General features: G+C 45.3%; 1 protein-coding gene across 1 annotated transcript; it reads right to left on the bottom strand.

The window, feature by feature from the left end:
* Positions 1-4,536: 4,536 nt before the first annotated feature.
* Positions 4,537-19,599, bottom strand: LOC118095234 (neuronal pentraxin-1-like). Its single transcript, XM_060282224.1, has 5 exons — positions 18,838-19,599; positions 9,129-9,309; positions 7,029-7,312; positions 5,325-5,504; positions 4,537-4,808 (listed from the first exon to the last, which is right to left on the bottom strand). The coding sequence occupies exons 1-5, from the start codon at positions 19,597-19,599 to the stop codon at positions 4,599-4,601; spliced, it is 1,617 nt and encodes a 538-aa protein (XP_060138207.1). The 3' UTR covers positions 4,537-4,598.
* Between the last annotated feature and the right edge of the window lie 381 nt (positions 19,600-19,980).

Here is a 19,980-nt window from a genome sequence, read left to right on the forward strand (position 1 = left end):
CCATGGGGATTGGGGGGGGGACAGGGATTCCTCTTGGGATCAGCTTGAATGTTCTCCAGCTCAGATGGAAACCTGAGCCAGAGAAGAACCATGTGTACTGCTCACTTCGTATTTGAGCTGAGCCTTTTGGGTCCAGGCATTGGATAAGATGAGGGGTGGGCATCAACTACAGCTCCTGAGACCAGCCTGCTGTGGAGAAGCGGAAGCAAGATACTGCCTTTCTGCCCACCCCCTGCCCTGCTGCTTCCTGGAGCCAGACTAGATCTCTCTATTGGCCTCGGGGTCACTAATGCATCCTTCCTGAGGCTATTAATACTTTGCTGCTCTGCTGACCTTGCATGTCCATCCCACAGCTGAGGGGCCAGATCTCGCCTGAGCCACTGCTAATGAGATCAAGAACAAGTGAATGACCTGCCTGGACACGAGCCAAAGCAATGCTGAAATCACTTTGCTCCAAATGAAATTCTCAGGTTGAGAATTTTGATGCAAAGATATCCACTGGATGTTCTCTGAACAGTGTTAGCAATTGTTCACAATACCCTTATTCTTCCCTCCATAGCAATTCACACATGTTCCTGGAACATCTCCCATCTGCTCAGCTGACGGGGTCAACAGCTGCTAAGGTCTCTGTGTTGCGTTGCCAAACTTTGGCCGAGTATTTCATATCTCTGTTCAATACATCTCAGCTGAGGTATATTAGGGGTGGTATTCGTTATTTGATATAGCTGAAATGCAATTAGGGCTGCATACGCTCTTCTCACCCTGAAAGGAGGGAGAATACCATAAATGACATTCAGTTGTTAAAAGCATGAGCTGTAAATCTGGGTAGGAGTTCAAATCTCCTCTTGGTCATAATCTTGTGTGTCCGTGTCCAGTTCTTACTTTGCAGCCTCCGTACCCACAATATAGGGATAACACATTTCCCCCCCCCCCAATAATTTTGCCATTTTAAAAAAACATGAAAATCAGCCTCGGAGGCAGCAAAAGCAAGTTGAAAAGTAAAAAAGAAGCCTCAAAGGCTGCAACTGAGAACAGCAGGATGGGGTTTGCTTAACCCTTTTCCAGCTGGTTTTCTGGTCAATCCCCGCCCACCTACTCCACCTGATTTTCCACCAACAAGAGAAAAACCAGAGGTTTCCCTTCACTCTTAAGAACTATTTTAAGAGCACCATATTGGGGGGAGGGGTATTTTGAGGTTGGAAAATAATTCCTGGAGAAAGAACGTAGCATCTCCCCCACCCTGCCATTCTTCCACTCAGCCAAGCAGCCCTGCTGAAACTGCTTGTACAGTGGTACCTTGGTTCTCAAACGCCTTAGTACTCAACTTGGAACCCCAACACCGCAAACCCGGAAGTAAGTGTTCCAGTTTGTGAACTTTTTTTCAGAAGCCGAACGTGCTCCATTTTGAGAGTTACGCTTCTGCTTTGAGTGTTACACTGAGGTCTGTCTGTTTTTGCTATTTATTTTGCGTTTTTGTTTTTGCGGCTTTTTCGTTTTGTTATTGTGACTGCGTGGAACCCAGTTCAGCTACTGATTGATTGATTGTGTGACTGCAGTACATTGTTTATTGCTTTCATTTCATGGATCAATGGCCTCGTTAGATAATAAAATTCATGTTAAATTGCTGTTTTAGGGGTTGTTTTTAAAAAGTCTGGAACAGATTAATCCATTTTGCATTACTTCCTATGGGAAAGCGCACCTTGGTTTTGGAACGCTTTGGTTTTGGAACGGATTTCCAAAACAGATTAAGTTTGAGAACTAAAGTACCACTGTATTTAAAAGAAATGTGAAGGAAAGCCAAAGTATAGTTTGATCATGAGCTAATATCTCCAAAATATGCTGGCGTCTTGGACAAGTGCTATCTAGATACAATGTGTGTTATGAAAGAAATATTTGGAGTCTTAAAAGCAAAGACCAAAAAGCATGTGGGAAAGGGTTGCAGTTTCTTTGGCAGGTTTATTGCATCCAGTTTGAAGTATGAAAATTCAAGACAATTAACATCATACCCCCATGTAGCTACACCCATTCCACAAATGAACGCTATCAAAGCCCAGGAAAAAAACAGTATTTACAAAGAGAGAGGGAGTGATAGAAAAACCTATGCTAAGAAGTTTATATATATGTACACACATACACAAGAGAAGACATTTGGTGTTTATTTGGAGCAAACATTAAAACTCTGGTCTGCATCCTTCACTGATTCCAACAAACCTAGGATTTCTGGCTTCTAGGCCCCTCCCTTGAAAGCCAAAACAGATGTGATGTGAGAGATCTCTGATCTGCTATTAGATCTGCAATGGATAAAAGAAAGGGACTTGTATCACACCTGCCTTTTTCCCAGTATAGATCTTACAGCAGGCTTAACATGGCATGGGGAAGCATTCGAGAGTGTTGCTACTGCCCTGATAACCATATCACCTCGGCCCTGCTCAATAGCTGCTAGCTGCTTCAAAATGATTTAATTCCAACATCATATCTGTTTCAGCCCTTTCTCCCATGCAGTCCCAACCAGGTGTGGGGAATCTTTGCCACTCCTGATTCTACTGAACTACAACTCCCATCAGCTCCAGGAAGCATGGTCAATGGCCAGGGGTGATGGGAGTTGTAGTTCACCAATATTGGGGTGAGTTTGGACATCCTTGCTTCTAGGCACACCTGCTCTCTTGCACTGGACCTCACTTTTATACTCTTATCCACAACGTATTCCTCTTTCTATTTATAAGGGAGGGGTCCAATATATTGCCCTACATTTACTAAAATGACAATCGATACAGATCCGTACAACCATTTTGCCATTGTTTTTCTCCAGCGCATACTGTGTTTTTGCAGTTAATCTGTGTCGAACGTGTGTATGAGACTAGTTCGTGGCATTCCCCATGTGACCAAGCACTTATTTTCTACCTGGTCTGTGTTCTTCCATCATCCTGTGTTCTAATGTGCATGTTGTGAATGTCAACTGTAATGAGGGTTGAGAATGTGAAGCACTGAACTGGGGTTTGTATATACGAGCAAATGTAGCAACCAGGCATTCCCTTTGTCGCAGCACATCAAAATCTTGGCTGCCACCAACAACAAAATATGTTTTTTATGGTGTTGTGCATTATGGATTTATGGTGTTTCCAGAATCTGACCGAATCCCATCAACCTACATATCAGCTTGCTTCTAGACTTTGGCCCAAGGCTTTTGTGTTTCATTCAGCCCATGTCCACATTACAACATTTGGAATAGTTTCCCCCAAACAGTTGATTTTCTTGATATCGATGAACATACCTTGAAATATTTACAAATTAGCCTAAGATACACAAACTAGTGGAACTGGGTTAAAAACCTTTAGAAAAATGGTCATGTGAATCTACCTAAGGAGAGAAGCATCAGTGTAGAGGCACGCGTTTTATACATATTGACAAAGAGAGCAAAATATCCCTACAGATCCTCCCCAAATCTTATAGGAAGGCCTAGATCAGGCATCCCCACACTGCGGCCCTCCAGATGTTTTGGCCTACAACTCCCATGATCCCTAGCTATCAGAATCAGTGGTCAGGGATGATGGGAATTGTAGTCCAAAACATCTGGAGGACCGAAGTTTGGGGGTGCCTGGCCTAGATCCTGGAAGTTATTCCCAAGGAGCGGAACGGAGATGTTAAAATCAACAATGGTTCCAGGAGCGGGCTCCACCAAGTTTTGGGATTACTCCTGGAAGGGCTAAGATTGAAACACAGAACTTTAACTCTCCTACTAGGATGTGTAGGGTGTATTTAATTGGTCTGTATGTTCGGGGTGAAGGACAGAGGTCTTCCTGTTTAGAGGAAGCAGATAAGCTGAGGTTTGAGTTCGCAAATGGCTATTTAGTTTAGTAAAAAAACAACAACACAGGATCTTGTCTTCTGAACTGAGGAGGGTTAGAGATCTCCAAGACAAAAGAAAATACCTAACTTTCCCTCCAATTCCTGCCAAGCATATTTCACAAAGGCAACAGAAGAAAGCTACTATTTAAAAACAGATTCAGAGATGGTTGGGAAACTCAGTTTGCCAGAGATTGGATAATCTGACTACTCTATTTCCAATCACCTTCCCAATGAACCAATGCTGTGCTATTAAGGCCTTACAAAAGACCTATATAAGCAGTCTCCTCTATTTTACCTTTGTGTTCCACCATGAAAATGCAGTTTCCATTTACCTCACATATTAAGGAAGTGCTCCATTCCAAAACGTGACATCAGCATTTTACAGTTGGGACAGAAGTCCCTCACCTCGACAGAACAGACATCAATGCTCCAAATGTTTGCTTACTTTTTAAAGGTAAAATTTTGATCAGGCACCCTTGTTGAAAATCCAGGCATGAGATCCAAAGATCTCCCTGCACAAAACTTGGCTACATACACCCCACCCTCTCCTAGGAGATCCAGGAGTACCCTTGTCCCAAACAGTAAGATCCCCATTATTTTCCAAATCCTACCCTCTTTTTTTATATAAAAAAACCAAACCACTATGTATCTTTGTCTCTCCAGAAAATCGTGGGATGCCTGTGCCCAGCCCCACCCTCTAGATTTCACTCTCCTCTCAGAGAACCCAGAAGTCCCTCTTCCTTCGTAGCCTCTCAGTGGCAGGCATTAAATGGCAGCTTGACTACTCCTCCGTGAAGCTCCATGGAGGCTTCGGCCCAGTTGATGAGGTCGCCACCGGCGTAGCTGGTGCAGGTAGCTATCTTGTAAACCTCGCCTGGTGTCAGGATGTGGCCCCACATGTTGAAATCCGAGATTTCCCCAATGAAGGCTTGAGTGGCATCAAAGCGGCCACCCAGAGTGTCCTGTAGGAAGAGGAGTGAGGGGAGGAGAGTGAAAACACAGCAAGGCAAGATAATCTGTGGCCTTCCATGGGATGCTGGACTCCATAAGAACATAAGAAGTGCCTGCCGAGCCAGGCCAACAGCCCATCCGGTCCAGATTCCAGTTCTCACACTGGCCAACCAAATGCTTGTGGAAAGCACACAAACAAGACGTGAGTGCAGAAGCAGTGTCCCCTTCAGCAAATGATATTCAGAAGCATTTACTGCCTCTGAGAGTGGAGGTAGAACATAGCCATCGGGGATCGTGGCCTTCTCCTCCATGAATTTGACTCTGGCTCTCATTAGCCCCAGCCAGCATGGCCATCAGTCAAGGATGACAACACACCCTCCAACATCTCGAGACCCCAAACCAGGACGCACGTCTTTCTGCTTGTGCTCCTGCATGAGTCACATGACCTGCGCTACATGTTCCCCAACCCAGATTTAGAGGAGCCAGAAATGGCTCTCTACTATAAGTAATAACTGAGGGGTGTTTACCTGCTCCTGGCCCAGTATGAAAACACCCCCAGGTTTCACTGGATGCCAGGGAGCCAGGTTCTCTCCGCTCCCTCTCCGGACTCCATCCTGGTAAGACTCCCAAATGCCATCCCGGGTTGACCATGTCACACAGATGTGGTGCCACTTAGCATCATTAATGGCCAGTGGTAATGTGGCAGCCTGCAGAGAAAAAGGTTAAGGTGGGGTGAGCAAACATGCTGAATGATATCTGAATATCATGATCTGAATGACACCAGCTATGTTGAACCTGCACAGCCTTGGACCGAGAAGGAGCAGGTTATAGCTGATATCCAGTCAGCTATGAAGCCTTGGGAATATCTCTCTGTGCCTCACCTCCAATGTTTTTGGGAGGGAGATCAATACACTGGGAGAGGATAGGCAGGATGGAGCACAATATATATTGCCAATCCAGCTTCAACGGAATCCTGAGGCATGCCTCAATATCTCTTCTGAGGTCTTTGCTGAAGGCTGTGGCCAAAGGACAAGCTGAACTTCAAGACACGTAAAGGGCAAAGGTTGTCAAAAAGAAACCAAGTCCAAATGGGGTAATACTCTTAATAGGGACAACCCGAAAAGTCACAGCAATGTGGCAACTTCTGAGTTCTCCAGAACACTTCATCAGGCAATGTAGGATGGTAGGGTGAAGATTTTTATTTTTGAGTACAAAAACTAAGCTAGCTGTGTAGCTTGCAATCTGCAACTTGAAAATGGCAACCTCGTGGCTACAACATCTAGTTGTGTACTTTTTGTTTCGAACTTTTCCTTGTCTGTCTCTTTGTGTGATATCCCATCCGATGAAGAGCTATGGAGAAACTCAAAACATTGCCACATGTCTGGGACTTTTTGGCTGGTACCAATAAAGACACGATGCAGCTGTGGACTTTAGAGTTGTAGCTATACTGGAATTGTGAATGAATGGGTGTTTGTTGATCAAGGTTTGTTCAATTGACACAATTTATTCCAAAACCAGAATTGGGTATGGGAGGATGTTGCTCACAGAATATTCTAATGCAAAAGTCAAGGTATCTATAGCTACATCTCTCTTGTTTACAGCAAACCTTTGGTAAAGATTTCTTAATCCTCTGCCTGTGTCCCCTCTTGACTACCTTGTGAACAATTCATTTTGTGCTATATATCCCAGAACCCCCGCCCAGAGGGCTTGAAATGGCAAACAAGGCAGACTTCTGTCTCTTGAATTTATTGTTGGGCCCTCTTCAGATTTGGTAGGACATCACTGAATTGTTCCAGCCCAAGTGATCATAAAAAAACTGTGTTTGTTTTTTATTTATTGTAACCCAAAAGGTAGCCAAGACAGAGAAAAACATGAACATGGTGGTCATTCTTCAAACATATTTGATTATTTGATTTCTAGACCGCTTCATATATTTATAAAATATCTCTAAGTGGTGTACAGAAAACTGAAGCAACAAAAGGCAGCTTAAACAAAATATTACAAAAATACACCGTTACCTATAAAAATGTTACATTAGTACAAAGCTACTAATATATGTAAATCAATGTCAGTTCATTTTCCTTCTGACACACCCTCCCTCTCTGCCTCCAGGTTGTCAGCCTGGGTCCAAACTCTTAGCTCACCCACAAGAGTCTCACAGTGAGTCTCACAACATATGTGACCACTGCCACCCAGCTCAAGAAGCTACCAGATTGGCCTTGCTCCCGTACCTTGTCATTGATCAGCAGTTCCATGGGGTTATTTCCCCACTCGATGAGCACCACTTCGTTGGCCTGGCCTGGCACAGAGTATGAGAAAGGGGTGCCCATTCCTGGTGCTGAACTGGATTTGAGCCAGAGGCAGATGGAGAAGGCAAAGATCTCGTGATGGAGCGTACGCTTCACCTTGACGTACATGTAGTTAGTGCGGAGGGGGAAGCCCACCCGGAAGTCCTCAGAATGCTTCTCCACCTTGTTTCCTGGAGGACAGAGGGGATCAGAGATGTGGGACTGAGCTGCCAACACAGAGAAATGGAGGGGAATTGGGTTTGTCCATCCATCTGCTGCTAACGGCCCTGTTTATCTACCAAGCATCCGCCCCGCCCCGCCCCAAATGCTGCCCTCTTTTTATCCATTTTCGTCTTCCCCCCACCAACTGTAACTAAGCCTAATCACCAGTCGTTGAAATATCATGCACAATTTCCTAGTTGACTCCTCCCTCCACTTTCTCTGTGGACTTCCTTGTACTGGGTTTTTACACTGTACACTCCTAGGGGCAGGTACCTCTTCTTTGTAAAGCCCCATGCACACTGATGGCGCAACTGAAATAATATTAATGGACAACAACCGCATTCATCCATCACACTCTGCTGTCTGTCTGCTTAGTTGTCCATCTCCATTCATCATGGTCTATCCAGTCATATCTGTTCACACGGCTGCTAAAGTTTCCTTCCTCCTATACAGCTGATAGTCAACAAGTGGAATCTGAGAGTCCTTAAAATGGGCATACGCACCAAACATTTGAAGCACGCCCACCCTCTCCCGAGAAGCTGTCATTTCTTAAAAGTGCTGAGAATTGTAGCTCTGCGAGGCTAAAACTACAGATCCCAGGATTCTTTGCGGGGATGTGTCTTAAATGTACAGTATGCTATGGGCACAGCCTTATACTTTAAGGTTCAAAGGACAAGCCTCCAGCATATATTAAGGTTCTTATAGACTCCATAAGAACATAAGAAGTGCCTGCTGAGCCAGGCCAACAGCCCATCCAGTCCAGCTTCCCGTTCTCACACTGGCCAACCAAATGCTTGTGGGAAGCACACAAACTATAAGGGTCAAAGGACAAGCCTCCAGACAGTAAGACCTGTCATTTCTATGTTTGAAAGAATGGCTTATAATTGTCCGTCTCGTTTTAGGTATCTATCCGTAACATATGGACTACTTATATTGATCCACACATTTAATTTAGGATTGATGGAATATATTATTGACAATGTCAGCTGGCATTTTTTTTTAAATGTTGTTTTTGTTGTATTTGCAAATTATTATGTTTTGTGTTTTTTGTGTTATTTTAAAAAAAATCTTTAAGGTTTCCTTCTATCCCACAACCAATAAACCAGCCAATGAGCCACACATGACTGCTTTTATCTACTAAGCCATGTTTTCAATGTTCTGTCACTGAGCCACCCATCCCCACATCTTTCATTCTGCCTTCCTGTGGATCTATCGATCTACAAATCCACTGTGTTGTCATTCCTTCCACACATCCTGCCGCCCCTCTCTTTTCTGACTGGATCATGATTCATCCCACTAAATAATGACACCCGCTTATTCCACTGTCCACATGCTGACAAATTTATTTGCCTAAGAAATTAATTTTAGAGCAGGAACCTTTGGCCCTCCAGATGTCGCTGAACAACACCTCCCATCACCCCCAGCAAACATGGTGGGGAGTTGAAGTTCAGCAACAGCTGGAAGGCCAAAGGTTGCCCGCTCACACAAACTTGATTCATAGCCAGCATGGCTCTGCAGCAGGGTTTGCCAGCGCAGTGGTGACCTCCACATGTTTTTAGATTCCAATTCCCAGTCAGCATGGACAGTGGACAGGGGGAATGATGGGAGTTGTGCTCCAACAACATTTGGAGGGCACCATATTGACTACCCTTTCTCTGGAGCAACAGAAAACGAATTTATTCTATGACAACCCTTCAGAGATGACTTCCTTCCTTCCTCCCTCCCTCCCTCCCTCCCTTCATCTCCACCCCATTGCCTCAAGACCAAACTCCCTCTCCTCACCCTGACCCTGGCAACACCTGGTGTGTGACTGCCACTCACCTTTCTCAACACTGTGCCCATGAGAGATGTGCTTGTGCCTGAGTCCTGCTGCTGTGGGCACACCCGTCGTGTGATGCTCAGAGGTGTTTGATTTCTCGTGGATCTGATGCTCCAAGATGCTTATCTTTTTCTGGAGAGCATCGCGCAGGGACGTGGAGAAGACAGAGCTGTTCCGATTGTGCTGGTGAAGGCAAGACGGGCACACATGTCAACCATTAATTCTATTACTCTGCCACTTCTCTTCTCTCTTGCTGCCTCAAAACCCCAGAACCTCCTACCAGGACACTTCTGCTGCCTCTCTCATCTTTCTTCTCCTGAAAGCTACATTTTTGTGAAACCTGCTTCACAATCTATTAGTTCTCATCCCCTGCTGAACGTATAACCAAACTAAACACATGGCCTTCCTGTGACTTTCGCCTCCATCTTTTCTTTGTGTTGAATTTTAGATTGTTAAGTGCCACAGAGAAAGAACCTGTGTTGCTTGTTCATTGTTCTTTAAACACACCATACATTTAAGCTTTACATTTTTAAGCACACTTAAATAACATTCTTTCCCCCAAAAAGATTCTGGGAACTTTGTTTGTTTGTTAAGGGTTTCTGGGACTTACAGCTCTGTAGGGGGTAAAATACAGTTCCCAGCATTCTTGTGTACATTTGTGCTTTAAATGTATGTTGTGTACACTCTAGTGGCATAATAATAATAATAATAATAATAATGATAATAATTAATAATAATAATAATTAATAATAATAATAATAATACGTCAGGCCTTGTCTAGGACGCAGCCTACATAAAACAAACAGTTCGTGGACTGTACAATCCTGCATGTGTCTACTCAGAAGTAAGCCTTATTGAGTTCAATGGAACTTATTCCCAGGTACGGGTCAACAGATCTCTGGGACTGGCTTCCCGCAGCCAGCCCTGCCACACCACAAGTGTGACAACCTGCTTCAGGCAACACCAAGACACCACAAGAAGTGGTGTCTGACTAATTCAGCAAGACTTTCACAAGTGTTTTCTCTAGCGGGGCCGGGAAGGGGCCATTCGGGTTCTGTTTCTGGAAGTAAAATACCTTGAGCCACTACTCATTTCCAGAGTCCCTTCCCTGCCCACAGGCCTGATCTGGGAGACCCACCAACTTTGATACTGTACCCCCACCTCCAGTTTGGTGTGTTCCTGGATATCTAATTCTTGCTTACGTATTAAGAAGGGGGAAAGCGAGGGGAAAGGGCAGCATAATTATTTTTAGTCACTGCACTCAGGTTAACACCTCAGATGCTCTAGTAATCTCTATTCCCACCCACAGTGATGGGAGCAGCACTGTCCTGTCCCTCCTTTCAAGGCTTCTTCTGTAAAAGCCATCACGTACGAAGCAGGATCATAAAACCACGTACAAAGGTGCTATTATTTCGAAGGCCCCTCCTCTTTCGAGAGACAAAATGTCTTGGATTTCTTAGCTTCTGGTCACTCCAGCTCCACAGGAAAAACGGAACATTTTAAGAGAAGACACAGGGATCCTGTTTCGCATTCCTCCCTTCACTCCACAAAAAAAACCTGGCCAATAGATGGAAAGGGCCTTCTCAGTGGTGGCCCCTTGATCAATGTTTCTCAACCTTGGGTTACCAGATCAGCTGGGACCACAACTCTCATCATCCCCAGCCCGCTTAGCAAATGGTCAGTTGTAGTCCAAGGACACCTAGAGCCCCCAAATTGAAGAAAATGGGCTCAGGCCAGTGGTTCTCGAAGTGTGTGGCAGGAAGATTCAAGGACAATCTAAGAAATGTTTAAACATTTCAGTGTAGTATAGTAAAGTATCAATATATACTTTTTTATTTGCAGAATATTTGCATTGTTTTATACTTTCTGGATGCTCCTTGATCATATTAGAAAGTATTTTGTTCTCTATGTTATAAATCAAGCACTGCTAGGAGTTGTTTCTTTTTGTTTTCCAGTGTGTTTCTTATAAATAAATAAAAAAGTGGCAATGAGCAATTTTTTTTCTTTTTCTGAAAGTGTGTCCCAGAGAAAGAAGTTTGAGAACCACTGGCTTAGGCTATGAAATTACCTGCCTCAGGACAGAGATCTCTCTGTGCCTGAAGTATCAGCTGAAAACAATGTTGTTCTGACATGCTTTTCAGTAGGAAATTCTTACATGTTTTGTATTAGTTATCAAGCAATTTGGGCGTGGGTTGGGGTTTTTTTTTTTTTTTGGTAGGGTGTCATTATTGTTTTTTTAATCATGGTTTTATGATAGCTGTTTCCCAGATTATGGATCTTGGAAATATGAGTTGTAAATATTTTTTTATATATAAATATAAAACAAATAGCAACACAATAGAAGCTGCTTTCATACCTCGGGGACTTTGGCTTCTATCCCGATTTGCAAGTGCAGTTCTGGCTCAGCAGCCTAGGCTCAGGATATCTAAAATACCACTTTCTACCATTTGTAGCTGCCTATCAATTGAATGTAAGACCCAGGTGGTGCTGTGGTTAAACCACTGAGCCTAGGGCTTGCTGATCAGAAGGTCGGCGGTTCGAATCCCTGTGACGGGGTGAGCTCCCGTTGCTTGGTCCCAGCTCCTGCCAATCTAGCAGTTCAAAAGCACGTCAAAATGCAAGTAGATAAATAGGAACCGCTACAGCGGGAAGGTAAACAGCGTTTCCATGTGCTGCTCTGGTTTGCCAGAAGCGGCTTTGTCATGCTGGCCACATGACCTGGAAGCTGTACGCCGGCTCCCTCGGCCAATAATGCGAGATGAGCGCGCAACCCCAGAGTCGGTCACGACTGGACCTAATGGTCAGGGGTCCCTTTACCTTTATCAATTGAATGTTCACCTGAGGCCCTCTTCCCAATAGCCCTGCCCTTTGGAGGTTAGGGCCTCCACTGTGGAAAAAACCTCTCCTATAGAATTACCTCCCTAAATGTCCCATCATGTCCTGTTAGCCCTTATGTCTGGTGGGTGTTTTACACTGTTTCAATGGGAGCTACAAGTCACTTTCAGGTTTGTTACCCTGGAAAGTCAGGATAAAGGTGTTTTAAATAATCACAACAACACTAGCAATTAGAGCTGTCATCTAGTTAAAGAAGCCTTAGGCTGTGTACAGGACCCAGGTGGCGCTGTGGTTAAACCACTGAGCCTAGGGCTTGCTGATCAGAAGGTCGGCGGTTCGAATCCCTGTGACGGGGTGAGCTCCCGTTGCTTGGTCCCAGCTCCTGCCAACCTAGCAGTTCGAAAGCACGTCAAAATGCAAGTAGATAAATAGGAACCGCTACAGCGGGAAGGCAAACGGCGTTTCCATGTGCTGCTCTGGTTTGCCAGAAGCGGCTTTGTCATGCTGGCCACATGACCTGGAAGCTGTACGCGGCTCCCTCGGCCAATAATGCGAGATGAGCGCGCAACCCCAGAGTCGGTCATGACTGGACCTAATGGTCAGGGGTCCCTTTACCTTTACCTTTACCTAGGCTGTGTACACACTATACTTTGAAAGCACATTAGAAACACATTACTCTCGTCTCCCCCCCCCCTCCCAACCAATAATTCTGGGCACTGTAGTTTGCTAAAAGTTGCTGGGAATGAGCAACTCTTTAAGGAATAAACTTCAGTGCCCAGAATTCTTTGGGGGAAATAATGTGCTTGGGATGTGCTTCAGAGGTAATCGTGTGTACCTCATTCCCAGCTCTACCTGCAGAAGCCAAGAATTGAGCACGGGGCCATCTCCATGCAAAGGTGCTCTGCTACTACTGAGCCTCAGGTTGTACAGGGTTGCCAAAGCTGGCAGTGCCCATGAAAAACGCCCGGAGCGACCTCTCAGGTATTTGCTGCTTTGCTGCCAAACCTGTCAGTCCTGTCCTACTTGAGTTCTGGGGAAAGGTTTCGGATGTATTTTTCTTATTTGAAAACAATAAAGAAAAGTTCTAACCAAATAAAAACGTCGTCCAGTTTTGAAATGGACTCCTTACAGAAATAATAATAATAATAATAATAATAATAATAATAATAATAATAATACTTATCGTGTTCATAATATTTGTAGCACTTGGCCACTTGGTAGTGTCACTTCAAAGTACAGCTGTGTTCTATTTCTATCTAGAGCAAACCACATTGAACTGGAAGTTGAAAAATAAGCAGAATTTAAAGCTGATTAACAGAAAATCATTTTGTAGCTTGCGTGAAACCTGCATAATTTGCCAGGGGGAGGGGAGAGAGAGAGAGAGAGACTGGAGACGTGTTGCTTTTTTCCCTACTTTAGTTCCCTGCAGAGCAGACAATACGCTCAAGAAGCAGAGCCACCGAGCTAAGCTTGCTGCCCACTTCCACTCAGCTCCCAGAGTAAGTAAGCCCAGACACCCAACCCAGTTGACCCTACTGGGCAACTAAGGTGGGGTAGCTACGGTCTTTCCCTCCATGATGGGTTGGACGTTGCAGGCGAGGCATGGTTCCTCAATTGCTGCCAGCCAAATAAACTGCATTCTTTCTCTCTATTGCTGCGTTTGGATTTCATTCAGTTTGCGGGCCCCTTTTCCGATATAACACTGTAACCTAGTGAGCTTTGTGGCTGTGTAAGAACTTCAGTCTGTCTCCCTGGTTCTTGTATGACTCTCCCACCTGCACCCTACTGAGTCCAGATAAATAACAGGTAAACTATCTCCACCTTCACCCCCACCCCACCCCACCCCACCCCACCCCGTGTAAGCTGTGTGGCCCATAGCTGCCAAGTTTTCCCTTTTCTCGCGAGGAAGCCTATTCAGCATAAGGGAAAATCCCTTAAAAAAAGGGATAACTTGGCAGCTATGGTGTGGCCCTAGAGGAGCTCGATTGTCTATTTCAGGGGTGGGAATCCCATAGCCCATAGAGATTGTTGGACTCCAACTCCAATCAGCCCCTGTTAGCATGGCCAATGGTCAGGAATCACAGGAACAACATCTGGAGGGCCATAGGTTCCCCATCCGTAGTCTATATTATCCTGCCATGTCCCAGGGAGAATGTGGGGTGGAATTATTATTATTATTATTATTATTATTATTATTATTATTATTATTAGAATTTATATACCTCCCTATATCCAGAGGTCTCAGGGCAGTTCACTGTATTGTTATTGTTCTGTGCTTTTACTATTTTTGTACACTGCTTTGTGTAATTTTCTTTTAAGGTAGTCCACAGCAAAAAAAATAATATTTCCCATTAAAATCAATGCAGTGAAATACAACAATATCTGCAAAAGCTTAGTATTGGTCACTATCAAATGCCTGAGCCAGCACATAGATCGTAAATGTCAAAAACTCATCAGATTTAGCACTTTCCATTATTAGTATTATTTTCAGATTAAACCTCTCTGTCCGGGAAATGATGGAACCCTGCCATCCAAATTACCCCCATATGATTTTACTTCCTACCTGATAGGGCCATTGTCTAAAATCAAACCAGTCAATTCCCGCCCCCCGCCCCTTGAAGGCTTAATTAATCCTGTTTCCCACTTAGGCTGCAAACAGACCATTCATTTAAAACACACCTGAAGCCAACTACTTCCCCCAAAGAATCCTGGGAACTGTAGTTTTGTTAAGGGTGCTGGGAATTGTAGGTTCTGTGATAATTCCCGGGATTCTTTGGGTGGGTGGAGGGAGATGTCCTTTAAATTGTATGGTGTGTATGTGTCCACATATAACCCCAGACAGAATGAGAGCCATATTGTGGGAATCTGGATCGCAGGAGAAAAAAAGGGGCAGGACATGTACAGGAATGGCCTCCGAAGGGTAATTAACAGGTGGTGTGTGAGGGGAAAGCTATGAAGGTGAAGAAAGGGGGCATGGAAAGGTGTGAAGCACAGCATGAGAGGCAGGTCAGGTAAGCAAGTGGGGAGGGGGACACAACGAGAATAGGCAGCACATAGTCTTGAATGGAAGTGCCATTCTGTGGTGTCCTCAAGGCCCATTCTGCCATCCTAAATGACACCTGACCTGTCCCTGAAGAGGAGGATGCTCTCTCAGATCGTATAAACATTATTATTTATGTGCCCCTAAAAATGTTGCAGCACCAAATGACCTCCTGAGTTCCTTTTTGCAGCGGGGGCCTGAGGGTTACATCTGTCAGTCCTTCATTCCACCTCATCTTTTCTCCCATCCTCCTTCATCTCATCTATCCTGCTTTCCTTCCAACCTTCCTATGCAACTAATCCAGGGGTGGCCAACTCCCAAGAGACTGTGATCTACTCAGAGAGTTAAAAACTGGCAGTGATCTACCCCCTTTTTGGGGTTCAGGTCAAAGTTGTTGAGTTTTTTCAGGGAGGAGGTGAAATGTTGAGCTTTTTTTTAGGGGAGCCACAGTTGTTCAGCTTCTTTGGGGGGAGCCAGTGATCTACCGGTGATTTACCGCAGACGTCCAGTGATCTACCGGTAGAGCACAATCTACCTGTTGGACATGCCATTCTAATCCATCGATCCACCTCTGCGTTCCACAAATCCATTTGCATGTTTCCTCTCTCCTAGCTTCCTGGCCTATTTGTTATCCCTCGTCCGACAGCCGTTTTGGGAGATCTCACAGCTGCTCCACGTGAGGAAACGCAATTGTAAGGTACGGGACGTGCAACATGGACCGAGGTGAGAAAGAGGCCCAATTTAACATGGTACAGGCTTTACCTTTATCACGTATTATTATTGTTCATCTCAACAACCCTGCGAGGAAGGTGAGGTGAAGGATAGCCTTTGAGAGGAAAGGACGGTCAGTAAGAATTCCTAAGGCCTAGATGAGTGATGCCGCCACCCTGGCAGTAGTTTCGGCATTTGTCAGAAGAAGGAGGGGGAGGGAAAGGAAACCTTTGATCTTCATTAAAAACTTATGGTGATCCATAAGGGGGGGAAACACTCCAAAACCATCAGGCAATATGTTGCTTGTGCAATGGGACTCTCTCCCCTCTCCTCCTCCTATACACCCCATAATATTGTTTTAGGGGTATTGAAGGAACCCCCAGAACAGTTCATGGGGGGACAGGGGGTTGTTCCACCTTGCAAGCTGCCACATTGAATTCCACCCAAGGTCTCAATTTTCAAAATGCTGAAAAAAGAAAGTTCCTATTTCCCATGCCTCCTCTCTTCTCTTTTTACATCTGGAAAACTTGAAAGGCTTGCGGTTAAGTCCCCAATAAAGGTTTCACCCAGCTGTCAATTTTGGAGTTTGGTCGACATGTTATTCCTTTCTTGGGAGGTGTGGTAGGCCTCAGGGCGGAGGCTGGTGTGTTATGCACTTTGGGAAATCAAGGTTTGTGTGTTGGGGTGTGGGGGATTAAAGGTTCACGAAGATGGTTTTCCCTCTGAGACCAAAATATGCCTCTAAAAGGACCTGCTCATTTGCAGGTACCGAGATAGCTGAGTGCTATCCTGTATGGATAGACTCAGCTTGTAAAAAGAAATGAATTGACTTCAACTGGAACCAGAAAATGGGGGGGGGGGCAGTTTGGAAGGCGGCTCTCATTGAACCAGGAATCATTGTTTGTGCTGTATCATGTGCAAGCTGTTGGTTCAGTTACACCAACCTCACTTTTGTAAAAGCAAAACAAAATGATTTTCTGTCTCTGGTTACATATAGCCATAGGGAGGGAGGGAAATAGACACACAGACAGACAAGAGTACGTGTGAGTGAGTGGTCATTTGTGATAAGTTCAGGAGGCAAAGGGCAGAGAGACGACTGACACCAAACCATTATGGAGTCCTAACAAAGATTTCACCTACATTTATTCCTGCGGTTAGGGAAAAGGTCATGGGGGAATTCCAAGAAACCCTGTGAACTATCTTCCTTACTGAAGGAGATACCTCGGCAGCTGAGATTGATACGTATGTTGATGGGAGAGACAAGGCATACAGGGTTTGTGGAAAGGGGGGGTGGAAGGGAAAAGTGGGAGGTGGACCTGTGCGCAGGAAAGCAACATGACACCCAAACATTTAGAAAGTGTGTTAGTCAGTATGAAGAAAGGTAAAGGAAACTGTGTATGTTTAGACTAGGGAAAAGAAGATTAAAAGGGGACTCAGCTGCAATCTCTGCCTATTTTTAGAGAGTTTAATGCAAAGGTGGCAGAAGGCAGTCTTTTCTCTCTTGCAACAGGGACTGGGACAGGAACAATGGGTTTACACCATTCTATAGTTTTAGAGCAGCTCCCATCAGCCCCAGCCAGCCCAATGGTCAGGGATAATGGGATCTGCAGTCCAACAACATCTGGAGTGCCAGATGTTGGCTCCCTCAAGGGATAGGAACATGGGGTGTGGGGTGGATCACTTCTTAGCTGAAAGAATGGTGGCCGACTGTGTGTGATAAAGCCAGAAACGCATGGTCTTCACTTGATGACTGTAACAAGAAGTGATGACTGAGATATAAATCCACCTAGAGAATTTTCTTAACTACAAAAATGACTTTCAGCGCAATTTTTTTCAATGGAGTCAATTCAGATATTTTTTTCTGCCAGGCATAAAGGGTAAAGGTGTCTAGAAACTGTGATGAGAACCAAGCTACAGATGATCCAGCTCTAGAGATTTTACAGAGTGGGAAGAATCAGGACCTGATCGATGTGGCTTAAGCAGGAAATATACTGCCTTAAGACAGAGAATATCCTCCTTCATCCACTGCTTTGTGTAGCATCTTGCTTGATGAAGGCCTCTGTTACAGAAGATGGATGAATAGACATGTAGGTAAAACAAAAAATAAAATAAAAAATCCTTCCAGTAGCACCTTAGAGATCAGTCTGCAACGGCACGCTTAAGAAATGAGATCCAAAATATTTCATAGAATCATAGAGTTGGAAGGGACCTTGAGCTTCATCTAATCCAACCCCCTTCTGTGCAAGGTATCAATTAAAGCATCCATGAAAGATGGCCATTCAACCTCTGCTTAAAAACTTCCAAGGAAGGAAAGTCCACCACCTTCCAAGGGAGTCATCACTGTTGAACACCTCTTACTGTCAGAAAGTTCTTTCTTGTAACCTGAAGCCGTTGATTTGAGTCCTACCCTCCAGAGCAGGACAAAACAAACTTTTCACATGTACTACAGGCAAGCTAGGTGTCCCCTGGGAGTACTGACTGACCTTAGTTTGTGGTTTTCCCCATTCAGATATTGTTGGTAGTGATGGGGTAGCTTCATAGGCTGTGTCTTCACTATAGCTTTAAAGCACGTTCAAAGGACATTTTTTTCCTCTCAAAGTATTCTGGGCACTGTTGTTTGATAAGGGTTGCTGGGAATTGTAACTCTGTGAGGGGTAAACTAGAGTGCCCAGGATTCTTTGAGCGAAATAATGTGTTTCAATAAACTGTCAAAATAATAAATTTTGCTTCTCACATGCAATGTCCAAAAAAATCATCCCTATGGCTAAGACAACTTAGCCGTGTGAATCTATTCATGCATTTCACAGATGTGAAGAAGCAGCAGGAAAGCTTGATGCGAGAAAGTGTATCTGGCAGGATGGGAAATGTTTTGGGGGGCATTGGATTTATAGAGGTTTGTGTGTTAAATAAGGTGGGGCTTTGTCTTTTTTAACCAGGGATAAAGAGCATTGCCTGCCGTTGTTTACTGTGGTCACGTTAAAGGAGGGAGGGATGGAAGGCAAACTTGGGTGGTGAATATTTGGGTAGACAAGGAACAGATGGACAAATCTGAGAAGAAAGCATAACTGGGAAAGATACGGGATAGTTTTCTGGAGAAGAGGTGGCTGATGCACAAGACTCTGTACCTGAAGATGCTCCAGTCTCTCCTTGAGGGATTCCAGCATCCTCTCCATCTGGTGCACCCCAGAGGTCTCCTTGGGTGGGTCCTCCATGGTGTTGGCAGCGGAAGCCCCCTTGCGAAAGGCATCGTGGTTGCTGTGCCCCACCTGTAGTTCATGGTGCTCCCGTTGCCCAAAATGGTGGTACTCGTTCTCCCGGGCATGGATTCCTTCATGGGGATCTCGGTGCCCAGCCTCATGGTGTCCCCTAGGACTTTCTTCATGGTGGCCCTGATGCCCATCCTCGCGGTGGCCTTGGTGTGCATTCTCATGATGTCCCCTGTGAGCATCCTCATGGTGGGTCCGATGCCCACCCTCGTGGTGGCCTCTGTGGACTCCCTCGTGATGCCCATGCCCATGGCTGTGGTTTTCTTCATGGTGACCACCATGGTGCTCCCCGACATGCCTCCGGGAATGGGATTCGCAGCGGCTCAGCTTGGCCGTCAACTCCCGCACCGTCTCCCTCTGGTCCAAGATCGTCTCCTTCTGGTGCACCACGGTCTCCCGCAGGTGGAGGATGGTTTCCTTGGCTTCCTCAAGAGTCCCTACCCAGTGCCCATTCCCTCCGCTGTTAGCAGCCCCTGCTCCGTGTCGCTGCTGGCTGGCTGACTGGCAGCCGTTGTCCATATCCAACGGCATAGGGCTGCAGATGAATTTGGGCAAGCCGTATTCAGTGGCCGGCATCAGTGGGGAGAAGATGAGGCAGAGGAACACCCAATGCAAGGCCATCTCCACAGCTGTGATGGCTCTGGCGGATGGGAAAGGGGTGGGGGTAGGGAGAGCAGTCCGGAATGGGTTTTGCAGCCAAGGAAGGAGAATGGAGGTGATCCTAGATAGAAGCCGGTGGTCTAGATATTATGGACGTTGCCGCACAACAGATTTAGATGCAACCTCGACCATCTAGGCCCTCTTTTAGGAGGCCAACGGAAATCCCAAGGGGCCACCTCATAGGCCTCTGTTAGGAAGGCGATCCGAAGGTCGTGGACGTTAATTCCAACCGGATAGTACAATGGAGGGAGTCAAGTTGGGCCCGCCAAGTCACCAAACACGAATCAGGTCTTGCCCTCCCCAGAAATCTGGTAGCGTTGCCTCAGCAGTCAGAGCCTTTTC

The sequence above is a fragment of the Zootoca vivipara genome, chromosome 13 (genome assembly GCF_963506605.1).
Source record: "Zootoca vivipara chromosome 13, rZooViv1.1, whole genome shotgun sequence".
NCBI lineage: Eukaryota > Metazoa > Chordata > Lepidosauria > Squamata > Lacertidae > Zootoca > Zootoca vivipara.